The sequence below is a fragment of the Sminthopsis crassicaudata genome, chromosome 4 (genome assembly GCF_048593235.1).
Source record: "Sminthopsis crassicaudata isolate SCR6 chromosome 4, ASM4859323v1, whole genome shotgun sequence".
NCBI classification, from domain to species: domain Eukaryota; kingdom Metazoa; phylum Chordata; class Mammalia; order Dasyuromorphia; family Dasyuridae; genus Sminthopsis; species Sminthopsis crassicaudata.
Window position 1 is genome coordinate 72070819 of NC_133620.1, and position 24269 is coordinate 72095087.

A 24269-nucleotide genomic window follows, 5' to 3' on the forward strand; every position below is an offset into this window, starting at 1 on the left:
CTGTATCTCAATTTTCCTTTTACGTAATCTGTTTCTTCCTCTCCTATTCTTTATAAATGGTATAGCAGTGGCATTAAGAATTATGAGAATTTTGAGAAATTTTGAGAGGAAGGGGAAAAATTAGTGTTACTGAATAGGATGTGGTACTATGAAAAGAGAAAGTTATTAATGGTATTTCGGTAGTAGAGTCATGATGTGAAATAAAACACCTTCGTTTCATGTATCATCACTGCTTTACTAAAAATTAAAACTCTTCCTTATTAAAGTATTTCCTTTGAATGTAAAACAGAATGAATTCAATTCAACAAACGCTTGTAAGTATCTATTGTGTTTTAAGCATCTATTCTTGGTGCTGGGGTACTGAGTGTCAATCCTATTCTACTTCTCTCCTAAAACGGTCTCTGTCCTCATGGAGCTTACCATGCTTGTGGTAAGCATGAAGCAACTAGGTGATATTGTAAATAGAATGCTGAACCTGGAGTCAGGAAGACATTATCACCCCATTTATCATCATTATTCCCATTTATACACACATATGCTCTCATACATTTGTACATACTTATATCTATCACTTAGTATGTGCCAGGCATTCTGCTAAGCACTTGACAAGTATTATCTCATTTTATCCTGCTAACATTGGGAAGTGTTACTATTACACTACCTTTCTTTTACAGTTGAGGAAACTAAGGCAGACAGGATTAGTGAGATCTTGGTTTGAATCCAGTCTTATACATTGTGTGATCGGGGACAAGTCACTTACTCTCTGCTCCATATATTTTACTCAGATCACCAATTCTTCCTGGAGTCTCTACTCTTTCTAGAATCTCTTGATGCTTTTCTGTCCTACCTCTCTTGACTGCTCCTCGGGCTGTTTGCTGGTTTATCATCCATATTGTGTGTACTCCAGAACTCTACGCAGGACATAACTCCTCTAATTTTCTCTATATATTTTTTTCTGATTATCTTATTATCTACCATGAGTTTAATTAGAATTTCTATTCAGATACCTTTCAGATCTGTAACTCTAGTTCCCAGTCTTGTCCTACACCACCTTTTGGGTACTGGGTGTCCTGTAGATATTTCCTGATTAGATCCTAATAACTTTTCCCTTAAATCCATCCTCTTCTAAATCTATTGAATACACTACTATTTATCTGTTTCCCAGATTTATTATTTTCTACTCATCACTTTCCCTCACCCCACATATCCTGCTAGTCACCAAGTTATTGTATATTATGGTAACCTGGGTAACCTTGAATAAAAATTTTTTTACTAATTACTTGTGGACCTAGGACCATGTTAGCCATTATTTATTGATAAAGTAAAGATAATTATTGTCTTTAACCATCAATGGTTTTTGAGGGTGTTTTTTTTTTGGGGGGGGGGAGAAAACATACTCCAAACAGAAAACAACACAAAATAATAAATTAGCTATTAAGTAATAGTGAATATCTGGTAAGGGCTATTACTCAGAAAAGAGGTCAATATGGATCAGATTAGTTCGAAAGGTCTTCCTGTAGGACATGGGCTCCAAACTAAACCTTGAAGGATGAATAGGATTTAGATAGAAGTGGGAGAATGTCATTGTTTCATATGAAACAAAATAATGAGAAAAGAGATAGTATTGTGAGTTGGGGATTAAAGATTCTTTTTTTCTTTTTCTTTCTTTTTTTTTTTTAATAGCTTTTTATTATCAGAACATGTGCCTGGGTAATTTTTCAACACTGACCCTTGCAATCACTTTTGTTCCAATTTTCCTTTCCTTCCCTCCACCCCCTCCCCTAGATGGCAGGCAGTCTCATACATGTTAAACATGTTAAAGTATATCTTAAATACAATATATGTGTACATATTTATACAGTTCTCTTGTGCACAGAAAAATTGGATTTAGAAAGGTAAAAATAAACTGGGAAGAAAAACAAAAATGCAAGCAGTCCACACTCACTTTCCAGCGTTCTTTCACTGGGTGTAGCTGGTTCTATTCATCACTAATCAATTGGAACTGAATTGGATCTTCTCATTGTTGAAGAGAGCCACTTCCATCAAAATTGATCCTCATGTAGTATTGTTATTGAAGTATATAATGATCTCCTGGTCCTGCTCATTTCACTTAACATCAGTTCATGTAAGTCTCTCCAGGCCTCTCTGAAATCATCCTGCTGGTCATTTCTTACAAAACAACAATATTCTATAACATTCATACACCACAATTTATTCAGCCATTCTCCAATTGAGGGGCATCCACTCAGTTTCCAGTTTCCAGCCACTATATAAAGAGCTACCACAAACATTTTTGCACATGCAGGTCCCTTTCCCTTATTTAAAATCTCTTTGGGATATAAGCCCAGTAGCAACACTGCTGGGTCAAAGGGTATGCACAGTTTGATAACTTTTGGAGCATAGTTCCAAATTGCTCTCCAGAAGGGTTGGATCTGTTTACAGTTCCACCAACAATGTATCAGTGTCCCAATTTTCCCAATCCCCTCCAACATTCTGCATTATCTTTTCCTGTCTTTTTAGCCAATCTAAGAAGTGTGTAGTGGTATCTCAAGAATTATCTTAATTTGCATTTCTCTGATCAATAGTCATTTGGAACACCCTTTCAAATTAGTAGAAATAGTTATAATTTCTTCATCTGAAAATTGTCTGTTCATAGGGATTGAAGATTTTTGAAGAAAGACGAAACGTGGTGGCCCATGCCTGTGATCCCTATTAGCCTCTCTAGGGAGGCTGAAGCTGGTGAATCAGGTGTTAGTACTAAGGCCATAGACTCCCAATACTAGGTCAGGCTGCTTAAGGAAAGGGTAGGGAAACTGACCTAGATCAAAGATTCTTTGCCAATTAACAGTGGGATTGCTGTTTTGTTTCTAGCATGGGTGTCTCCCCAATTCTCCCCTCTCCCCTCCCAAAAAAAGAGGAATGGAGGTTATTTAGAATACTTGAAGCAAGATAGATGATGTTGCAGAATTGTATGGGTGGGTTATTATGGGTAAAATATAGCTTGGTTTTTGAGAAACTTTAAAGTATAAGAAATTTGGCAAATATATTTGACTTTAAATTTTATGCTGGCTTGAAGAGTTTTGACTGCTTTTCTGGGGTGGGGTGGGGATAGATAGGTTAATGTATATTCCTGTATATAGATGCTAGATGTGATGAAGGTGGATGATGAGTAGACTATTCTCTAGCCTTCCTACCTCCCCCTGAACTGGGGCATTCCTGAGGGAATTAATGACTACTGGGGGAGAGGGTACCAGACTTCTGGCAGAAGATTAGAGGGAAAGAAAAAGAGAACTTGATTTTACTCCAGAATGTAAATAAAAAGATGGAACACATTCCATTGTGAATGAATGGGAAATCCTGTGGAATGAGTAATATATAGCTTTATATCTGTTTGAAGGATGGGAAATGATGACTTACTAGATATTATTTCTTCAGATATTGTGCTTCTAAGTGTTTGGACAAAATATTTCAATTCAAAAAAAGAATGAGAAGGCGCTCATTTTTTGAAGTATTGATAAATTTGCTCTACATTCCTGTGCTATGTCTATAACTTGTAGTTTAGGTCTTGATATTTTCCTCACCAGTGTGAGAGAAAATTTCCTCCAAGTACAACGTCATGCCTTGGTTGAATAATGGTTTTGATCTTTCCTGTAAACCTATTGGATATTTTGTAAAAATAGCAGTTACCAAGTTGACTCTATCATAGAAAAGTAGTCCTGTTGTAATAATTCATTAGAGTGAGCAAAAAATCCTTTCTTTAATAATACCAGTTATTTTGACATAGTCTTAGAAATTCTGATGAATAGCTTGATTTATATTACAAATCAGATACCTTGGGGCTGCAACAAGTCTAGGCTTAACCTGTGTTGGGTGAAGGGAGGTAGAAAGGGCAAACTCACTTCTGAAGTTTAGCTTGAAGGGAGTTCATTTCCATTGCACAACACAAAAATCAAGGGAATGAAAAATGAGGAAGCATTAGCTTATATTTATTTCATGAAGGCATCTGTTCACAATCAGGCACTTGTAGACAGAGTACCAGCTGGTAGGGGGGTTTTCGAGATGTAAATTGCCCATCCACTCAGAAGAGCAAAAGTACAAGGAGCCCTTGTGTAGAGGATGAATTCTTGGTCCAGGAAGAGGAGTGGGAAGTTTTTTCATAGAGATCTAAATGAGATTTACTCACATTTTCCACTTTATTTACAATTTTTAGTATGTCATTTTATCTCTGCTGTTATTCCCCAGTTTGAGTATCTTGATTAATGTTTTCCTTCTTTCTTTGCTATTATAACTTATTAAACACCCACTGTGGGGAGGAATGGAGGAGGGAGTTTGGGAACAATAATAGTATTTTTTCTGCAATAGTGTCTTTCAAATTGTTTCAACTTTACTTTTTCTCAAAATACATGATTGAAAGATAAAAATTAAGTTTCTGAAATTAATAAATTCATTTTTTTTTCTCTCTGCCCTCTCCTTTGTTAACAACTAGTCTTTTCACTTTGTTTGCCTTGGGGGAAAAAAAGGGAAATTTTCAGAGCTATAAAGTTCTGAAATAATTTAATAAGTTAACATTCTAGGTGCCAAATACTTTCTAGTCATTGATAATTTTGAATAGATGCGCCAAACATGTTAATCTCTTTTCTCATTTATAATTGTCCCTGGAATAAAGATTAGCTTTCTGGAGGCAACATCTAATATAAATGCCCTGTGTAAGGAGGTAAAATATACTCCAAGAGAAGCCTTTATTACATATTTTGAATTAGTTTTACTTGTTGGTGCCCTAACACATTTTGAATTGAGAAAAAATGAGTTGAAATCAACTGATGTCTATAAAACTGCATATTTAGACTCTGTTTAATAGCTGTAAAGATAACCCAATCAACATAGGTTAGGGTACAAACTTCATTGTAAGAAAGTTTGAACTCCAGAATCTCATGTCTAGGCTTTTAAGAGTTCTTGTAATTCTTTAATTATACATGTCTTAGATGGTTTGTACTTTCCTGTTAAGCTCCCCCCCCCTTTAAAATTATTTTTAAAATAATAGATAGCATTTCTGTTCTGTAAGTATTTCTGTCACCCTCTACCCAAGAGAATGTAACTAATGTCCTTCCACTAAATGCTAAAGTACCTTGACACAAGACGGAGTTAAACAAGTTGAGCCTTCTGGAAAGAGAAAAGATAATCTTCTTACCTTTTAAAATGTGTTAAAGCAGAATTTAATTCTTCCATACTAGTTAATTGATGTTTTATTAAAAGTAACATAATAGTTGGGATATGTGTAGTGCTTTAAGGTTTGTGAAGTGCTTTAAAAGTATCTCGTGATTCTCACAGTAACCCTGGATACCATCCCCATTTAACAGGTGTGGAAACAGGCACACAGGTTAAGTGACTTGCCTATGGTCAAACAGCTAGTAAATTGATGAGTTTGGATTTGAACTCATCTTCATGATTTCATGTCCAGCACTCTATCCATTGTACTATCTCTGTGTTCTGAATTTATAATGGTTCAATTTTAAATAATTGTCTGAGTGGGAGGAGGAGGTATGGACAGAAAGACAAGTACATGTTAAAAAGAATAACTAGTAATCATTGATTACATCTACAAGAAGATCCACAGAATTATAAATTTGGAAGGGAAGTGAAAAGAAAATCTGGTTCAAACCATGTGAACCATGGGAATCTCCCCTATAGCTTGTACCTTCTCTAAGACTTCTTGGGAACCTCTAACTATCGGAAGCAGCTTATTTCACTCTAAGAATTAGATTTAGAATTAAGTATTAATTTGGATGCTTAAGGGATCTTTGATTTTTGGAAAATTTGGAGGTACTCCTTTCACTGACACAAATCACAACTTTTCTATGGTTTAATTAGATACCCCTTTTAGAATTGTGTGACTGGAAAAAAATCATTGGTAGTCCATTTAGTGATTTTCATTAAACTTATTCTGCTCCTTAGAAAACAGTTCACACAATCTGTTCTTGGCTGCTACTCAAACCCTTTTTAGTTGGATAGGACCCACCCACATTTGCATAGCCCTTGATACATAGGTTCCTTCTCATGATAGAAGGCATCAGAAAAGTGTTCTTTCCTAAAGCTTAAAATCTGTGCTTTTGTTCCTATTTCTAGCCTCTGGAGCCAAGCACAGCTAGGCTCTTTGCCCACAGGCCAACTCTTCAGGTGCTTCAATTCTTCCTCTCTTCAGGTTTTCAGTTCTTCAACTGATTCTTCATAGTGTGCTATTCTGATTGCTCTTTTCTAGATGAGCTTGAGCTTGTCAGTGACTATCATAAAGTGGCAATGCCTAGAATTTAGCTTCAAATTTAAGATTATGACCTTCTTTCAGTATTCAGATTTCATTAGGTTTGGGGATAGCCAAGTCACACTGTTGAATTGTCTTAGTATTTGTTGTACACTGAAATGCCCAGATCATTTTCACGGCAACTTTTATCTAGCAAAGTTATCTCCTCTGCCATGTGCTCTCCCCAAAACTTGTAACATTGGTTTTTAAAAATAAAACAAACTTGAGTAAAATTTAGTAAGAATGAATGTAGATTCATTAGATTCAGTCCATTATTCTTACCTGCTGTATCTTAACAATGAGATCTATATTACTAAAAATGACTGCTGGAGAAGTGTAGTTTCAGTTGGTTTTGGTTTCATTATTTCATATTATATTATGATTGACTTGTTTGTTTTCTTCATGTTTGTCTCTTAAACCCCACAAGTTAATTCAGTGAATCTACAGAGTGAAATTGTTTCTGAATCCTCTATTTGAGCTTGACTGAGTGGGAGTAAATTCTGGCTTCATTCATTTAGCTGTGTCCCAGGATTTCAGGCATTTTTGACCTACTGACCTGATTTTGAGAGTACTGGAATCAAAATATTTTAAACATGTGTTTTGTCTTCTGAAGTGCATAATCCATAGATATTTCTTGAGATTATTTCATTTGTGGAGGTTTTTTCCTCTAAAATTCTTTTCAGGCATGGTTACTGGTAAGATAGCAAAAAACTTACAAAAAACTTAAGTTTATTAAATAGTTTGCATATGAAAGCAACTGTTTGTAAACTGTAATAGTTTTTAATGTGTGTGTCTGAACTCATTTCATTGTCAAATTGCTTTGATATGCATATACAAATTCTTTCCTCATTAATATGATGACTCTTAAGTTAACTCACTATAATCTGTTAACTGACTTGGATAATTAATTTTGTTGCAAAGTACCCTAAATGCTTTGGTTGTGAACTAGAATGAATTGGTGAAAAAAGAACTCTGTTCATAGAATTGTTATACTGTGAAATGGACCTTATGGAATGCATGAAATATAACCTGTAAGAAGTGGCTGTTCTTGATATAAATTACAAAGATTAGGCACATTGGATTTCTTTTCAGTATTAGAAAAAACTATTTCATACTTAAACTGAATCAAAAATGAAAAAGGTTATCGGTTGATATCTTTTTCTCAAATCTTTCAATGGAAGCTACAATTTCCATGTAGATAGTATTACTACTTATAGCTTAAATTAGATTATCTGTTTTTTAATTTTATAATTACTTTTTAAAATGATAATTGTATTACCCAGCATCTTACACTATACACATGTACACACACGCACACACACATACATATACATGCACACACATCCATACAGTCCCCTCAAAATGGATATGACTTGCATATTAAAGACCATTTAAAAGATGAAGAGAACAGATAGATAAGGATATACAGTTTACAGATGATAAATTGTGTATTTACTAGCCAGAAATTTATCCATACTTTTTAAAAAAGCTTTTCCTGTTTTTAGCCTATGGTTTGAGATGAAAAATTGTTGGGAGGCAGAGACAAGATGGCAGAGACAATACACATTTCTCTCTGACCTTCTCTCTCTTTTTTTTTTTTTAATTAATTTTATAATTATAAATTTTTTTGACAATATATATGCATGAATATTTTTTTTAATAACATTATCCCTTGTATTCATTTTTCCAAATTTTCCCCTCCCTCCCTCTATTCCCTCCCCTAGATGACGGGCAATCCCATACATTTTACATATGTTACAATATAACCTAGATACAATATATGTGTATAAATCCAATTTTCTTGTTGCATGTTAAGTATTGGATTCCAAAGGTATAAGTAACCTGGGTAGATAGACAATAGTGCTAACAATTTACATTCAATTCCCAGTGTTCCTTCTCTGGGTGTAGTTGTTTCTGTCCATCATTGATCAGCTGGAAGTGAGTTGGATCTTCTTTATGTTGAAGATATCCACTTCCATCAGAATACATCTTCATACAGCATTGTTGTTGAAGTGTACAGCGATCTTCTGGTTCTGTTCATTTCACTCAGCATCAGTTCATGTAAGTCTCTCTAAATCTTTGTGAATTCATCCTGCTGGTCATTTCTTACAGAGCAATACTATTCCATAACCTTCATAAACCATAATTTACCCAACCATTCTCCAATTGATGGACAACCATTCATCTTCCAGTTTCTAGTCACTACAAAAAGAGCTGCCACAAATGTTTTGGCACATACAGGTCCCTTTCCCCTCTTTAGTATTTCTTTGGGATATAAGCCCAATAGCAGCAATGCTGGATCAAAGGGTATGCACAGTTTGATAACTTTTTGGGCATAGTTCCAAATTGCTCTCCAGAATGGCCGGATTCTTTCACAACTCCACTAACAATATATTAGTGTCTCTGACCTTCTCTACAACCCTCACACTAATTATGAAATCCAGCCTCTGAAATAGCTCTGGACCAGCAGAATCCACAAATATTGGAAGTGCAATAAATTACCAGCAGAAGACAATTTCAAAGATTGCCAGAAAAGGTCTGTTTCAATCAGAAATGGGAGGGAGACTGGCCAGTGCAAGCAGCTGAGTACAAACACCAGTGCAGACAGTGCTGGGATGCTGCAGGGACACCCGGGACAATTCAGTCTCCACAAGTAGTGATGTGGACTCTGCATGGTGGAGAATCTATGGGGAGGAATCTACAGCAGTGTTGGCCACTCTGCCCTGGTTGCAAGCCTATAATAGATCAGTAGAGAAGTTAGAACATATCCAACACAAACACAAAAGGTAAATAGTGAACCCCAAAACACCAGAATCTCTGGGAATCTGGCCATGTCCACCCAACACCAAGAGTGAATCAGCACTGATCCAGTGCAGCTGAGACCTCTTATAGAGGAAGCAGTTGCTTGTAAGCTTGGAAAATCTCTCCTGCCCTAAAGGCGGACCTTAACTTTAAAAAAAAAAATAGTAAAGAGGACTCTTGACAATAGATAGTTTCTATGGTGAAAGAGAAGAACAGATTTCAAACTCTTAGGAGACTAAAGGCATATTGTCTCCAGATGAAGCTACATCAAAAGGTGATATAACTTGGTCCCCATCACACAAGGCTCTCATAGAAGAAATTAAAAAGGATTTTAAAAGAGATCTAGAAGAAAAATGGGAAAAGGAAATGAAAACTTTGCAGGAGGGTTTAGAAAAGGCAACACAGAAACTATCTGAAGAAAATTCACTACAAAATAGACTTAGTGAAATGGAAAAAGTATATAACTCATTAAAAGATAGATTTGATAAAATGGAAAAAGAAAGCAACTCCCAAAGATGAAAGGTTGTTTTATATCCTTAGAACTTCCTAGCACAGTATCTGACACTTAGTGGGTAGTTAATAAGAGTTTATTAATTGACTGAGTCCACAAATTTGTTACTTATTGTGTTGTAGAATCTCCTTATATATGACCCAAAGTAGTAATTCTTTAACTTGCCTTTATAATCTTTGTTCACCCTGTCCTTAATGTTTGTATTTTTAAGAGACTTTGAAGTGAAGTGGAAAGGCTTTTAGATGTCAAAAAAATGAACTATATTTCTTCTTCTTCTTTTTTTTTTTATAATAGTTTTTATTTATCAGATATTTGCACGGGTAATTTTACAACATTGACAATTGCCAAATCATTTGTTCCAATTTTTCCCCTCCTCCCCCCCCCCCCAGATGGCAGGTCGACCAATACATGTTATATATGTTAGAGTATAAATTAAATACAATATATGTATACATGACCAAACAGTTGCTTTGCTGAACAAAAAGAATCGGACTTTGAAATAGTGTGCAATTAGTCTGTGAAGGAAATCCAAAATGCAGGCAGACAAAATTAGAAGGATTGGAAATTCTATGTAGTGGTTCATAGTCATCTCCCAGAGTTCTTTCACTGAGTGTAGCTGGTTCAGTTCATTACTGCTCTATTGGAACTGATTTGATTCATTTCATTGTTGGAGAGAGCCACATCCATCAGAATTGATCATCATACAGTATTGTTGTTGAAGTATATAATGATCTCCTGGTCCTGCTCAAAATGAACTATATTTCAAGCCTGGGTCTGCTACTTTACTTGTATAAGCCAGTGCATGTTGTAGAACTTCACTGAAACCTAGTTTTCTCATCTGAACAATAATGGTGTTGGGCTTCTCAAGATCTCTTACTTCTGATTCTGTGTGCCTATTCCTACCCCCCACCCACTTTTGAAGTAGACAAATTTTCACTTCAAACCTGGATTCTCATTATTTAGACATATCTCTGTAGCTTTACCATTTACTAGGTTTTGAATATTGCAGAAATTTCTTTCACATTTTTGAAGTTTATATTTATAGGTGAGTGATTATAATGATGATTTGCTCAAACCCTCCCATTTTAGAAGTATGGGAATTGAGGCTTAGATGCTTAAGATATTTGCTCAGAGTTATACAATTAATAGTAATAATAACTGATATAAAGTGCTTAAATTAAAAAAAAATGCTTCATCTCATTATCTCATTTGATCCTGGTAACAAACCCTATGAGTAGGTATTATGAGTATTACCTGTATTTTTTTAGTTGAGAAGGCTAAAGGTTGGAGAACATTAAAATTTTAAGATTGGTTCTTTTCTAGAAAATCTTCAAAGAACTAAAAGTGTAGTTGAATAGGAAACCAAAATCACAAATTACTTTCATATTTTCTGAAGTATTTATAAATTCAGAGCTCCTCTTTGACTGAAAATTAACTGCCTTTCATTTATGAAGATGCTGCTTTTTCATTTTTCATTTCATTTTTCATATTTTTCATTTTGAGTTTTCTAACTTTTATTGGACCATCTACTTATTGCATTCATTTCCATATAACCAAAAACTCAAATTTGTCCTTTAAATATTATGTGCACCCTCATTGTTTATTGTTGTTTAATTGTGGATGGCTCTTTGTGATCCCCATTTTGGATTTTCTTTTAGCAAAGATACTAAGAGGTTTGCCATTTCCTTTTCCAATTCATTTTACAAGATGAGGAACTGAGGCAAACAGCATTAAATGACTTGCCCACACACCTCCTAAGTGACTGAGGCCACATTTGAACTCACAAAAGGTGACTTCTTGACTCCAGGCCCAATACTACATCCACTTGCTCCATCTCACCTTCCTCATTCTCAGTATACAGTAGTAGTAAATAAGACTGCTGAGATTGGTATCAGAAAGACTTAGGTTCAATTCCTTTTGTATTGTGTAGGATGGGCAAGTCATTTACTCTCTTTAGTGCCTCAGTTTCCTCATCAGTAAAATGGAATAATAATACCTGTAGTAGCTAACTCACAGCTGTTTTGAGGTTCAAATGATGTAATATTTGTAAAACATTGTTTACTTGTCTCTAAGGAATATCCTCTTTCCCCCTCGAACCCCCCCCTCCCCTTTTAAAAGGCCATTGTGAAATCTTGTTAAAGACTTTTTGAAAATCTAAAGCCTTAGCAGGGAGGTTTAGTAGTTATAGAGTGGCCATCAAGTGGATCTGAGAACAAATTTGACCTCAAAGACTTACTATCTGTATGACCCTGAGCAAGTCACTTAATGTCTCTTTACTTCAGTTTCTGCATCTACAAAATGAGAATAATAATAGCCCTTATTTCCCACAATTTTTGGAAGGATTGAATGAAATAATTATATAGCTCAGTGCCTAGCTTTTACTAAGCTTTATACATTTATATAGCATATACATGTGTGTGTGTATACACACACACACACACACACACACACACACACACACAAAATATATAAATATTAACTGTCATTGTTATTATTTACCATTCAGGTTCACACTATATTTTAGCCCAGTATAAGATAACCAATTGGCTATTGTAAGCTCTGGGCCTTTTCCTCTTCTGAATAAAAGTACTTGTGGTATGCATCTTAGCTGCTATTGACACAGTGTACAAATAGGGAAACAGGAAATATTGTGCATTTCCACTTGAAAACGAATTGTTGAAGTACTTTGCTGCTTTCTCTTCCATGCAAGAGCTTTTTGTGATTCTTCCCTCACCTTGTTCAGCCTTTAGCTAATTGGCAGCAGTGACTAGCAACAGTGAGCTTAGATGAGAGAGACTAGAGCTAACTGATTTTAAACATACTCAACTCTACTTCCCTTGTGCTTTTAACCATACATTTGTGTTTGCTTCAGTATTTTGCATTTAGCATTAACTTGGCTCTAGGTTTTTTTTTCCCCCTTTTTTTAGGGGGTGTGTGTGTGTGTGTGTGTGTGTGTGTGTGTGTGTGTGTGTGTTATGTACATAGTGTCCAGTGTGTGTGTTTTATGTACATAGTGTCCACTGAGTTGAAACAATAACAGCTGGTATGCAGCTGTAAGTATTATTCTGGGAACTTTTCTGTAAGCCAGCTAGTTGTACCAACAAAATTGGAAACGTTTTGAGAATGCTCTTCCATGATTATTATTAACTGTTTAGAAGATCATATAATTGTCTAAACAGCTCATCATTACTTTATTTTATTTCCCACTAATATAGTGTTAAAGTTTGTCATCTTCAAGTAGTCTCAAAGGAAAGCTAGCTGCATCATTGAGCAGGGTTGGTGAGACTCCTAATTTGAGACGGTCTTAAAATCATAATGTCCTAATTTTCTTAATCCAGAACAAGGAAAAACATATCTGAAATGCTATTTAAAAACAATAACAAAAAATTAGCCATTGTTATTCAGAACAGAATTGTAGTGGTGGTTATATCACTAGACTTCATGGAATTTCTCCATGCTAGAAACAACAGAAGCATTTATGTGTCTGAGCATCCAGCACTTGAATATAATTCTGAGACAGGAAACCTTTCTCTTCTTCTCAAGGAGATTAGAAATGCTTCATTGTGTAGGAGGTTTAAGAATATTTCTTAGGAAAAAAAATTCTTTGGCACTCTGTGAACAAAGACCAAACTCTCATTGTTAATTTTTAGGCATTCTTATTGTCTGTATTCTATTTCCTCTGCTTGAGTTGCATCTTTCAGAACCGAAAGTGTTGCTTAATTTTTTTTTGTGCTTTTCTAAACATCTGCCCTTTAGCTTTTGTTCATGAAAGGAATGCTACATACCCAAAGCAAAAAATGTAGTATAAATGTTAAGAAATGAAGTATTTTTCTTGAGTGTATGATTCCATACTTTGTGAATATGGAGTGAGAAGTAAAAGTGTTTCAGTTATTGAAACACTTGTTGATTTTACCCTAAATTTTTTAGTTTGCTTTTCCTTTTCCCTGAAGACAGAAAAGCAGCATGTTGGAATTTTTTTTTTGTGGTTGTTTTGGTTTATGACTTAGTAGCTACTATGTTCAAAATTTGTTGAAATTTTATGTTTTGTTTCAAACACATTCTTAGGAAAAGTATCTATCATTGCTCTCACAGCGTGGTATAGTGGGAAGAGTAGTGGAGGAGTACTTTCTAATGCCAAGCTCCAACATTAACTAGCTGTATGACATCATTTTTTTCTCTCTGTGCAGTCCAAAAGATATAATGATAGTTGCATAGCATTCATTTCAACTTTTAACTCCTCTTAAAAGCAGAACAGAATTTTATTTGGAATTAGGCCATATGTAATGTTCTCTGGTAGTTTTCTTGGGGTCTCTGGGTTCTTGGGAGCAGCCTTCGTTTCAATTCAGTAATCACCACAAGTGTAGCCAGGTGTCAAAGTCAAATCCTTTATTATCTCTTTCAAAGTCTTGTCTCCTTTTCTGGGGCCTGGTAAGCTTTCTTAGAGGCCTATCTCTCTCCTTGGTTCCAAGAGCTTGAGCTCCTGCTGCCAGTCCTTTGTGTTCTATGCTTCTGAATCTCCCTGAATTCAAAGGTTTGTGCTTCAGCCTCCAGCCACCACAAAGGTGAACGATGAAATGAATCTGTCTCGGCCTCCAAGAGCTTCTAGTACGTTTGTCTCTTTTGGCCCTGAGAGTGTCTTGTTTATATGCTCTCTTAGTGTGGATCTTGTAGAACTATAGTAAGTACCAAGTACATGTTCTGAACTAGAGAACTGTTAAGCACTGTGCTAAACAACCATTGTCTCTATCAATTCCACTGACTTAGCATCTTGTTTCAAGTTCTGGCCCGTAACAGTCATATACACAAGAAATGAAGCATGTTGTAATAATATCTAAGCTTAATCAGTATTTGTAGAGGTGGCCTTAAGTTGTAACAGTTTAATTAAAGAAAAGAGAAGGTCCTAGGACAGTCTTGGGAACCCACCCAATTAGTGCATATGTTATAAATAAATGAATTGATTGTTTTAAGAAAAAGCCTATATTAAATGCTTATTATATGCCTATAAGATTTTTTTTTTCTGAGATGGGAAGAGACTTATATGTGTTTATCAACAACAGAGAAGGAAATAGTAGATAAAAATGGAAGATTAAAGCAGTGGGGTGATGGAGGAGGCACATAAATTATTGGAAAAGAAAGGAGTTAGACCAATGGTATAGGTAGAGGAATTGGTCTTGGCAGACAGGCTACCTTGTCATCAAGAGATTATGAGGAGATGGGAGTAGATGAAAAGAGAGGTGAGAGATGGAGAAGAGTGAGAAAATTCAGCAAATAATTTCTCTTCTGTGAAGTCTCAGGCAGAGAGGAGACATATTTGAGTGAGGAAGGAAGAGAATGTTTGGAATGGCTATTATGTATGGTCAAAGGTAAATGTCTGTTGCTTTGGTGAGAGTCAAGCTGAAATTAGCTGGCACAAAATTATAATGGACCAGTCAGGATGATTTTGACTCCTTCAGGGCAGAGACTATAGTTTGCTTCCTTTTATATCCCCAGCATTTACTAGTGTCTGGCATGGCATAGGCATTTAATCAAAACAGTTGGTCCTTCATTTTGAAGAGAACCAGTAGTATCAGGGGGTGATGAGACTTGCACATTAATTTAATTTAAATGAAGCAGTATTAGACAAAGTTTTTAGCCCCACTCTCTTTTGGAGTCATTAAGGTGCAGTGGTAAGACAAAAGTTAATATTACTGGCCTGATGACCTTGGAAGCTTTGATGTCTCACCAAGCTCTAACTTCTCCATAGTACCTGCTTCTGCCACTTTTGTGGCCTTTGGAACAAATTATTCTCATCTGTCCATTATGCCAGGAGGAAGTCATTAATGCTTGGGGTGGATATCCCCCCACTTACCAACAGGTTTGAAGCCTGAAAGATACTTTCAACTTAGTTTAACCCATTTGCCAAGAAGGTGTATGGGGTATTCAATGAGAACTAGCATCTCTGGTGTGGACTTGCTGAGCCTTTTTCAGGGCTGCTCATCTACCTTTGTTATTCAACTTTCGCACAACTCTTGCCTATGATTCTAAGAAGTCATAGCATGTGCAGCTGCCTTATACCCAACAAAAAACTCTTTGAATACATGTTTATTGATTGATTGACTTTTGTGATTTCTTCTAGATTAGGCCAGCAGTATGTTAATAGGTGCAAATGAGATCTATTGTTGGGGTTTAGTAAGTTATTAGCAACAATAAACAAGATAGTGATATTTCTCCATCATCTATTAGGTCCAAACTTCTTACTTACACAATCCTAGGAAATCCTAGAACATTTCCTCTGTTCTGGTTAAATTTCCCTTCCTTTTCATACCATATTCTTTTTCATTTCCTTCTCCTTCCCTGCCTTTGTTCATATTATTTCTCTTGAGTTCTGGGAAATTTCTGTTTTCACTATTTGCCTAAATCCAACTCATCTTTCAAAGCCCTGCTCATGTCTTGCCTCTTCCATAAGATTGTGCCTTTCACTGACCTCTCTTTTTCCTACTTACTCCTCTTACATGTACAACTTATGCAACATAATTCAGTGCTTAATGATATGTTTCTATTGTTCACTATTGTTTCTTTAATTTAATCACATCTTAAACTTTTCCCTATGTTACTATATAAGCCTCTTTTATTCTAGATAGATCAGAAATGCATATATAGCAAGAGATAGATAAGTATTTGTTGGTTGATCATAAGTTTTACTCATGGCAGATGAAATAGATGACTTGAATAAATGTAAGCTTAGAAACACTTTTAGTTGAAGATTCCAATTTCCTTACTTATATCAAAATGGAGTTTGAAACCCAGATTAGTTAAAAGCTAGTAGTGCAGTACAGACATTTGAGCTGTTTCTCCCTAGTTTTCATATTAGCATTATCTAGAGGGAAGAGCATAATGAATAGAGCTGACTTCAAATCCAGGAAGATCTGGGTTCAAGTACTGGCCTTTTCTGATACGTGCTGGCTATGTGACTTTGTATAGATTACCTAATCTATAAGTAATGAAGAAGGTGCCAAGTTGCCATGGGATAGCTAGTTGGTTTTCTCACTTGGACATTTTAATCTAGTGTGTGGTTGTTCCTGTCAGACATATCAGTTTGACTTTTCCTTCTTTGGACAGATAAATCATGGGTCTATTAATAGTGAAATAGTACCTGGAAGTTATATATATATATTTTTAAGGTAAATGGGGATTTTTTTAAATTAAAAAGTCTCCTTAAGTAGTCTGTTCCATGTAGCTGCTTGCATCCCTGAAATCTTCACAACAACATATAAGAGTGGTTTCAATGTTGGGATTTTTGTTCATTTGATCATTTTGTTCAACAAAGTTAATTGAGTTTCATTTTTGAGCCTTCACTTTTAAATGGTTTTGTCAAAATAGTATTGATTGTTGTTACTCTGGGCTTTAGGGAAAGGAAACTCACAGAGACACTGTTTATGTTGCTTTAACTACAGTGTGGCCCTAGGTTTGTTTCAAGTCTCAGCAAAATTAGAGGGAATAAAGATTAGGGTGTCTTCTTTCTCCAACTTGACTCAAAGGTTGTGTAGCCATAACATTTTAAAAGGAAATATTCTATGGTCCTTTAATTAAGTGCCTACTTTTCATATCGTGCTCCTTGACTGCCTGTATAAGTGTGATAGGAGTTAATTCATAGTCTCACAGATCACAAGTTGGAAGGAACTTATGAAATCAGAGTTCAACTCCTTCATTTTACAGATAAGGGAATCTCAATCCTGAGAAGTTAAGTGATTTTTTTTTTCTCCTCAAGTGTAAAGAACTTGAGATGTAAGGTAAAATTTGAACTACGACTTCTGACCCCAGAGCAAGTTAGTTTTCTTTCCAATATACACAGTGCATCAAAGCGGAGTTGTGGCATTAGAGAAAAGGCTATTCATTTTTCACTGTCATAAATGATACAGAGATTGTCTTTTTCAAGGTATCTTTTCTCTTTGATGGCCTTACTCTTAATCCCTCGTGCACTCAGTTAACTCTCTCTGTAAAATGAGACCATGCTAAATACATTTTAATTCAACAAACATGAATTCAGTTCCTGTTGAGCCCAAGGAACCACTTAGTTGATGGGACAGACAAAAATGAATGAGTTCTTGTTCTCATGGGGCTGCCATTCCTGAAAGGGGGCAGGGATTGAATGTGTCAATAGGCAAACATAAGTAATATACAAAATAATTCAAAGAAATATCATGACAGAGGACCTCCAGCTAGAATGAATCAGGCAGGTCCTTAGGCTGGGAGGTATCATTTTGAATTGTGTTTTGAAGGAAGCAAAGATTTCTGTATGATAGAATTGGGGGAAAAGCATGTTTCAGATAGAAGACCACTTATGCAGAAACCCAGAGACAAAGGATACATTGTTGTTGTTTGTCCTTTTTTCTTGAAGTGGACCATAACATCAGGGAGGGGGTGCCATAACTTGTGAGTTGGATTGAAGTGAGGGACGGCTGTCCAAGCTCACCTGCCTTACTTTCCCCTCCAAAGCCATTTGGGTCCAGTGACCAGATATAGATCAGGATGAGTGGAGATGGCCCTGGATACAGGGGGAGATGTTGGACTTTTTAAGCTAAGATCTTCAACAGATCTCAGTTTGACTGAGGCCTCATACATTCAGTGATTAGGCTAGGTAGCAATTGAATGCTGAGAATCAAGAAAGAATTGGGTCAGTTTGCCTGGAATGGAGAGCTCATTCAGGAGAATTATGTGGAATAATACTGAAAAAGAGCCAAATTGTGAATGGCTGTCAGCCTGAAGAATTTCTTTTGTCAGGTTACAGGATATATCCACTGAATATATAAGCCAGATAGTGACACAATCAAGCTTTACTTTAGGAATCCCAATTTGAAAAAGGAACAGTGGAGCAAGAATACAGGGAGACTATTGGCATTTGTAATAGTCCTAGGATGTCCTAATAAAGACCTCTATGTGGAGACCACATCGAGATAAGGAATGAATATGAGGAATATTGTGCAGAAGGACTAAATTCTCAAGTCAACCAGCAGCCAAGTTTCTAGAAGTAATTAATGTGTTCAAAGCATTAATAGGCATAAAAATACAAACATATAAAAATTTTTTTGGTTGTATTTTGAGGGAGTTCACATATATACATCCAAGTATATAAAAATTGCACAAAAAATACAAAGCAATTTTTAAAAAATGACCACATAGTAGCATTTGGGGAGGATCCAGAAAGTCCTTATTAAGGAGTTTGCATTTGACCTCAGCTTTAAAGAAACTATGCATTAGGGGCAGCTAGGTGGCACAGTGGATAGAGTACCAGCCCTGAAGTCAGGAGGACCTGAGTTCAAATTTGATCACAAATACTCAATACTTCCTAGCTGTGTGACCCTGGGCAAATCACTTAACCCCAATTGTCTCAGGAAAAAAAAAAAAAGAAAAGAAAAGAAAAGAAAAGAAAGAAAGAAAGAAAGAAAGAAAGAAAGAAAGAAAGAAAGAAAGAAAGAGAGAAAGAAAGAAAGAAACTGCATTCTAAGAGGAAGTGGTAAGGAGGAAATCCATGAAATTTTATGAAAGCATAGATAGACTTGAAGGCTCATGTATGAGAAACAGCAAAAATGGTTGGGATGAACCTCAGAGCAATTGACAGGGAGGAAGGTATGCTACAAGTCTAGAGAAAGGTAGCTTAAAGCCAGGTTCTAAAGGATTTAAAATGCCAAATAAAAGAATGTATTTGATCTAAGAGGTAATAGGGAATCACTGGATGTAAGCAGTCTAATAACATGGTTAACCAAACCTATGTTTTAGGACTATCACTTTGGCAATTCTGCGGAAATGAGACCATTTAGATGGAGTAGTGGGGAAGAGTTTCAGATATGAATCATGTCACTGTTTGGGGGACTCATTTTCTCTATCTTTAAAATGGGGTGTTTAGAATGGGGTGTTTAGATTAGATCAGGAATACTTCACCTGTTGTTTATAAAATTGCTTTTTAAAGGTTTTGATAACTATATTTCCATATAATTAGTTTCTTTTGTAATTCTGTGTATATTTTGTGTATTTAAAAACATTCTGAAAAAAGATCTATAGGTTTCAACAGAGGTCCATGTACAGAAAAGGTCCTTTAGCTAAATGTAGCAAATGGCCAAATCAGGCTTTTGTGTGCCAGTCTGGTAATCTGTTTATGAATTTTTAATTTGGTAAATGTGTTGAGTGCCCTTAAATTAAGTTAAGAAATAAACTTTTTAAAACATAGGTTGAAGACAACCTGTGTAACTTGGACCAGCATATTTTATTATCAGCTTTATTTTTCTTGTTTGCTTTAGATAGCAAAAATTTATATCCTATATATCCTTTATTAATGTTGGTGTGTTTGATCTATAGGAAAAGCCTTTGACATCACATATGTGCGCCTGAAGTTTCATACCAGTCGCCCTGAGAGCTTTGCTATCTACAAGCGGACCCAAGAAGATGGGCCCTGGATTCCATACCAGTACTACAGTGGTTCCTGTGAGAACACCTACTTGAAGCCCAACCGTGGTTTCATCAGGACAGGCGGGGATGAACAGCAAGCATTGTGCACTGATGAATTCAGTGACATTTCTCCTCTCACTGGAGGCAATGTGGCCTTTTCAACACTGGAAGGAAGGCCCAGTGCCTACAACTTTGACAATAGCCCTGTGTTGCAGGTAGGGTATCTGAAAAATATAGTTGGCTTTGGTGGTGGCAAATTTTGCTATGGGCTCAGTCCAAAAAGGGAATTGAGGAGGGAAATGTTTACAAAGGACTTATTTCTGAGATGACAGAGTAGATTAAAAAATGCCTAGTTGATAGTGAGCTGTATTTTATGTTTAATCCCTATATGTATTATAATGTTAAAGCAAAATTATTTTGTTTTTACTGTTGAGCTATGTTTTGAAAACTTGTTTGTTCTTTTATTTACAAACCACTTAAAAATGCATTCAAGAGATGAATCCAGTAATTATTTCTTCAGTACTCAAGTTTTAACATTAACCTCTGTAATTGACACAGAAAACTTGTGCTTCTGACTTTTGAAGGCAGTACATTTGACTTTAGTTTATTAGCCACAATTCCTTTTTCCTCTTTCATGTTTCATATGAAGTCAGACTTATTTTAAATATTAAGAGTCATTCAGATAAAATCAAGGAAAGTTTAAGTGAATGTTATTTTTTTATAAATCTGTTTACTTTGAATCTTCCATAAAAGTATTGCAAAATGGCAAATGAGAAAATTCTGCCAACAAATGAATTTCTTAATTTCTTATGATATGGGTGACCTTTTATTGATAGCTTACTACCACAATGAGAAAAAAAAGAGTGATTCTCAGTTTCATAGAGAAGAATTCTTCTTTTGAATTACTTTTCAAAAAGGAAACATTTAGTCAAAAGTAATTTGTACATGTATGGTAAACATACAAATAACTATATCAGTATATCAACTAATTTTGGTTCATAGCTCTCTATCTGCACGTTATCAGCTTGTGATTTTATATTATAGAACAGTTATGTAATGATTGGCTGGCCATCTAGATATTGTGTGATTTATGTGCCTGAATTTTGACTAGAGATTTATGGAAAAATGAGAGACTCTTACTAGCAAAGTTAGGGTTTGGAGGGGGGAGTGGCCAGTGGACATGTCAAAATAAGACAAGATGCATTAATTTGTAGACACAAGAAAAAAATTGGATTTTTAAAAAAATATTTTGTTAACATTATGAAAATGGCTATTGTTTTCCTTGCTTTTGCTTTGAGATGCCTCCTTATCTTGAAAACTTAGTGACATCTAGTTTTGGAATTTTTTTCTAAATATCTTTTCCATTATAACTGTGTGGTTCTTGTTTGTATTTCTTTTGAAATATATTTGCCTGTTTTTATTGTGGAATTATTTAATAATACCTTAAGGTGAGCAGCTTTGCTCAAAACTTTGTTCCAGGTGAATATTTTTATATCTGGTGATAGTACAAAGACACATAGGAAATATTTGACATTGAAAGAAGTGAAATATTCATGGAAGATGGAACAGATGGCTTCAAAAGACGGAAAAAAGAAAACAATGAAAAAGAGACTAGATTATGCATAAATTTTTTTAGTTCATCTAATGGAAATGTCTTAAATGTCTTAAAGCCTTTGAAGCATATACACATGCAAATGTAGATATTTAGATCCTTATTGACTGGAGTATCACTGACTGCCTTATAGAGTAGTAACAAACAGTAATGACACATTATATATAGCAACAGATAGATTCCAATTTGCATCATTGTAGAGTTTTCAGATTAATGAAATCACATACCCATTGGGATTTTGTAAATATTTGTGTTTATGTATATGTGTGTGCATTTTTAATATCTTAGAGAATGAACAATACAATTTTTATAGGAAAAGTAATCACTGGAGTAGAAATTATGAGTGATTATTATTTCTTGTACCATTAAATATTTGCTTTCTAACTCCCTTTTCTGTACTCTTACAGCCATATATCATGCTTGTTGTCTTAGAAAGGGGGAAGAGGTAAAGAGGAGAAAAATTTGGAACACAAAAATTTTGCAAAGGTGTATTCTGAAAACTATCTTTGTATAACTAATTGAATTGTATGCAAATAAAGCAAGTGAAATTGTGAGATTCTAAGTAGGAGTTGTTTTTAAAGTTCCACTAAAATCAGGGTAATCGTCTCCTATTTAGGTGGTTATCTTTGAAATAAAGGAGTGGGAAGGAGTCGGAGCAAAAAAAGGGAATGAAGACAGAAACTGGGAATGGATGGGGGAGGAAGAGAGAGAAGACAAAAACTAGGAAAAGGGCAGAGGGATAGAGAAATGGGAGAGATGGAAAAGGAGTTTTCAAGAGCTACTCAAAATGAAAGAAGAAAATCTACATGTAGCAGGATAATCTTTGTGTGTGGTTTAGGAAAAGATTTGAAGTATATCAGTTGATATAAGGGAGGCTTTTAAAGATCTACCTAAGAAGAATAGAAGCAAAATTGAGAAAGTAGAAATATACCATAAAGCTGAAAGCTATTGAACATGACTAGAGGGTTGATATTGGAAGGTAGGTATTTTTATATAAGCTCAAGATTGTACTGTGGTGCAATGCCTAATTTCATACCAAATCCTTTTTTTTTTTTTTTTCTTTTTTTTTTTTTAGTTTTTAAAAAAATATATATGTTATTTTGCCTCTTCATTTCTCTCCCTTTTTTTTTTTGTTTTTTAGGAATGGGTAACTGCCACAGACATTAGAGTAACCCTAAATCGCCTAAATACTTTTGGAGATGAAGTATTTAATGACCCCAAAGTTTTGAAGTCTTATTATTATGCAATTTCTGATTTTGCAGTGGGTGGCAGGTAAGTAGTTATTAAATTATAATTAAAAGGAAGTGAACATTTATTAATTATGTCACTAGATTTTTATTCTTTCCAGATAAGATTTCTTATAAGTCCTTTTCACACATTGTTTTTCCCACCAACCTCACCTACTAGCTATTCTCTGAACTTGATATAGCATTGCTTCTCTCTATGCCTTTTCACAATCTCTCCCCTTTTATGCAGCTTTTTTGCCTTACACACTTAGAATGTTTTGTTTCCTTCAAGGCTTAGCACAGCTGCCACCATAAACCTTGTCTAATACACCCAAAATAGAATAGTTTTTTTCTTGTCTTGAAATTATTTTTTTATTTTAAATCCCATTTTTAACTCTAGTTTTTTACATGATACTTTATACACAATACTTCTGTAAACATGCGAGGAGAGTTATCTTGACAACTGTTTTTTGGTTTAGAGTTTTAATTATTAAAAACTACTAGGTTTTTAAAATGCTGTATCAAATGAAGTTTGCATGTTAATTGCTTATTATGAATAATCCCTTATGTTAGTTGTTTCCAAGTATACAAAAATAATGAGATATTGTCATTACCCTCTATTCAACAAGTCAGCAAACATTTATTAAGTACCTTTTACATTACCAGGTACTGGGCTAAGCTCTGGAGATACAAAGAAAGGCAAAAAACAGCCCTTGATCTCAAGGGGATCACACTCTAGTAAGGAAGACAATATGAAAACAACTATGTACAACAAAAACTATATACAAGATAAATTAGAGAATGAAGAAAGGAAAAGCTCTAGCATTAAAGGGGATTAGGAAAGGCCTCTTGGAGAATATAAGATTTTAGCTCAGAAAACCAAGAGGTGGAAAAGAAAAAAAGAGAATTAATTGTAGGCTTCGGAGGCAAGCCATGAAATTTTTTTTTTTCCTGAGGCTGGGGTTAAGTGACTTGCCCAGGGTCACACAGCTAGGAAATGTTAAGTGTCTGAGACCAGATTTGAACTCGGGTCCTCCTGAATTCAGGGCTGGTGCTCTATCCACTGCGCCACCTAGCTGCCCCAAGCCATGAAATTTCAAGCAGTAGGAAGGTGCAGTATTATAAAGAATGAACAGCAGGGTGGTCAGGAAAGGACCTTATAGTAAAGGACTTTAAAACATAAACAGAGGTTTTTTAGTTGATTTCAGAAATAACTGGGACCTACTGGAATTATTGAACAGAAGTGTGACATGGTCAGACTTTAAGAAGATCATAGCAGCTAAGTGGTTGAGAGTGGAGTGGGGGAGAAATGAGGCAGGATGACTAATTAATAGCTTATTTAGTAGCTCAGGTATGAGGTGCAGTTGCAGGAGATAAGGGGTGTGTAAAGAGATGCAAATA

The 24269-nt window shown here is 35.3% G+C and overlaps 1 protein-coding gene across 1 annotated transcript in view; it reads left to right on the forward strand.

The window, feature by feature from the left end:
• LAMC1 (laminin subunit gamma 1) overlaps window positions 1–24269 on the forward strand; it is a 137702-nt gene that overhangs the window by 63492 nt on the left and 49941 nt on the right. Inside the window, 2 exon segments of the mRNA XM_074308550.1 lie at window positions 19941–20245; window positions 22784–22914. Of these exon segments, the coding sequence (XP_074164651.1) occupies window positions 19941–20245; window positions 22784–22914 (436 nt within the window).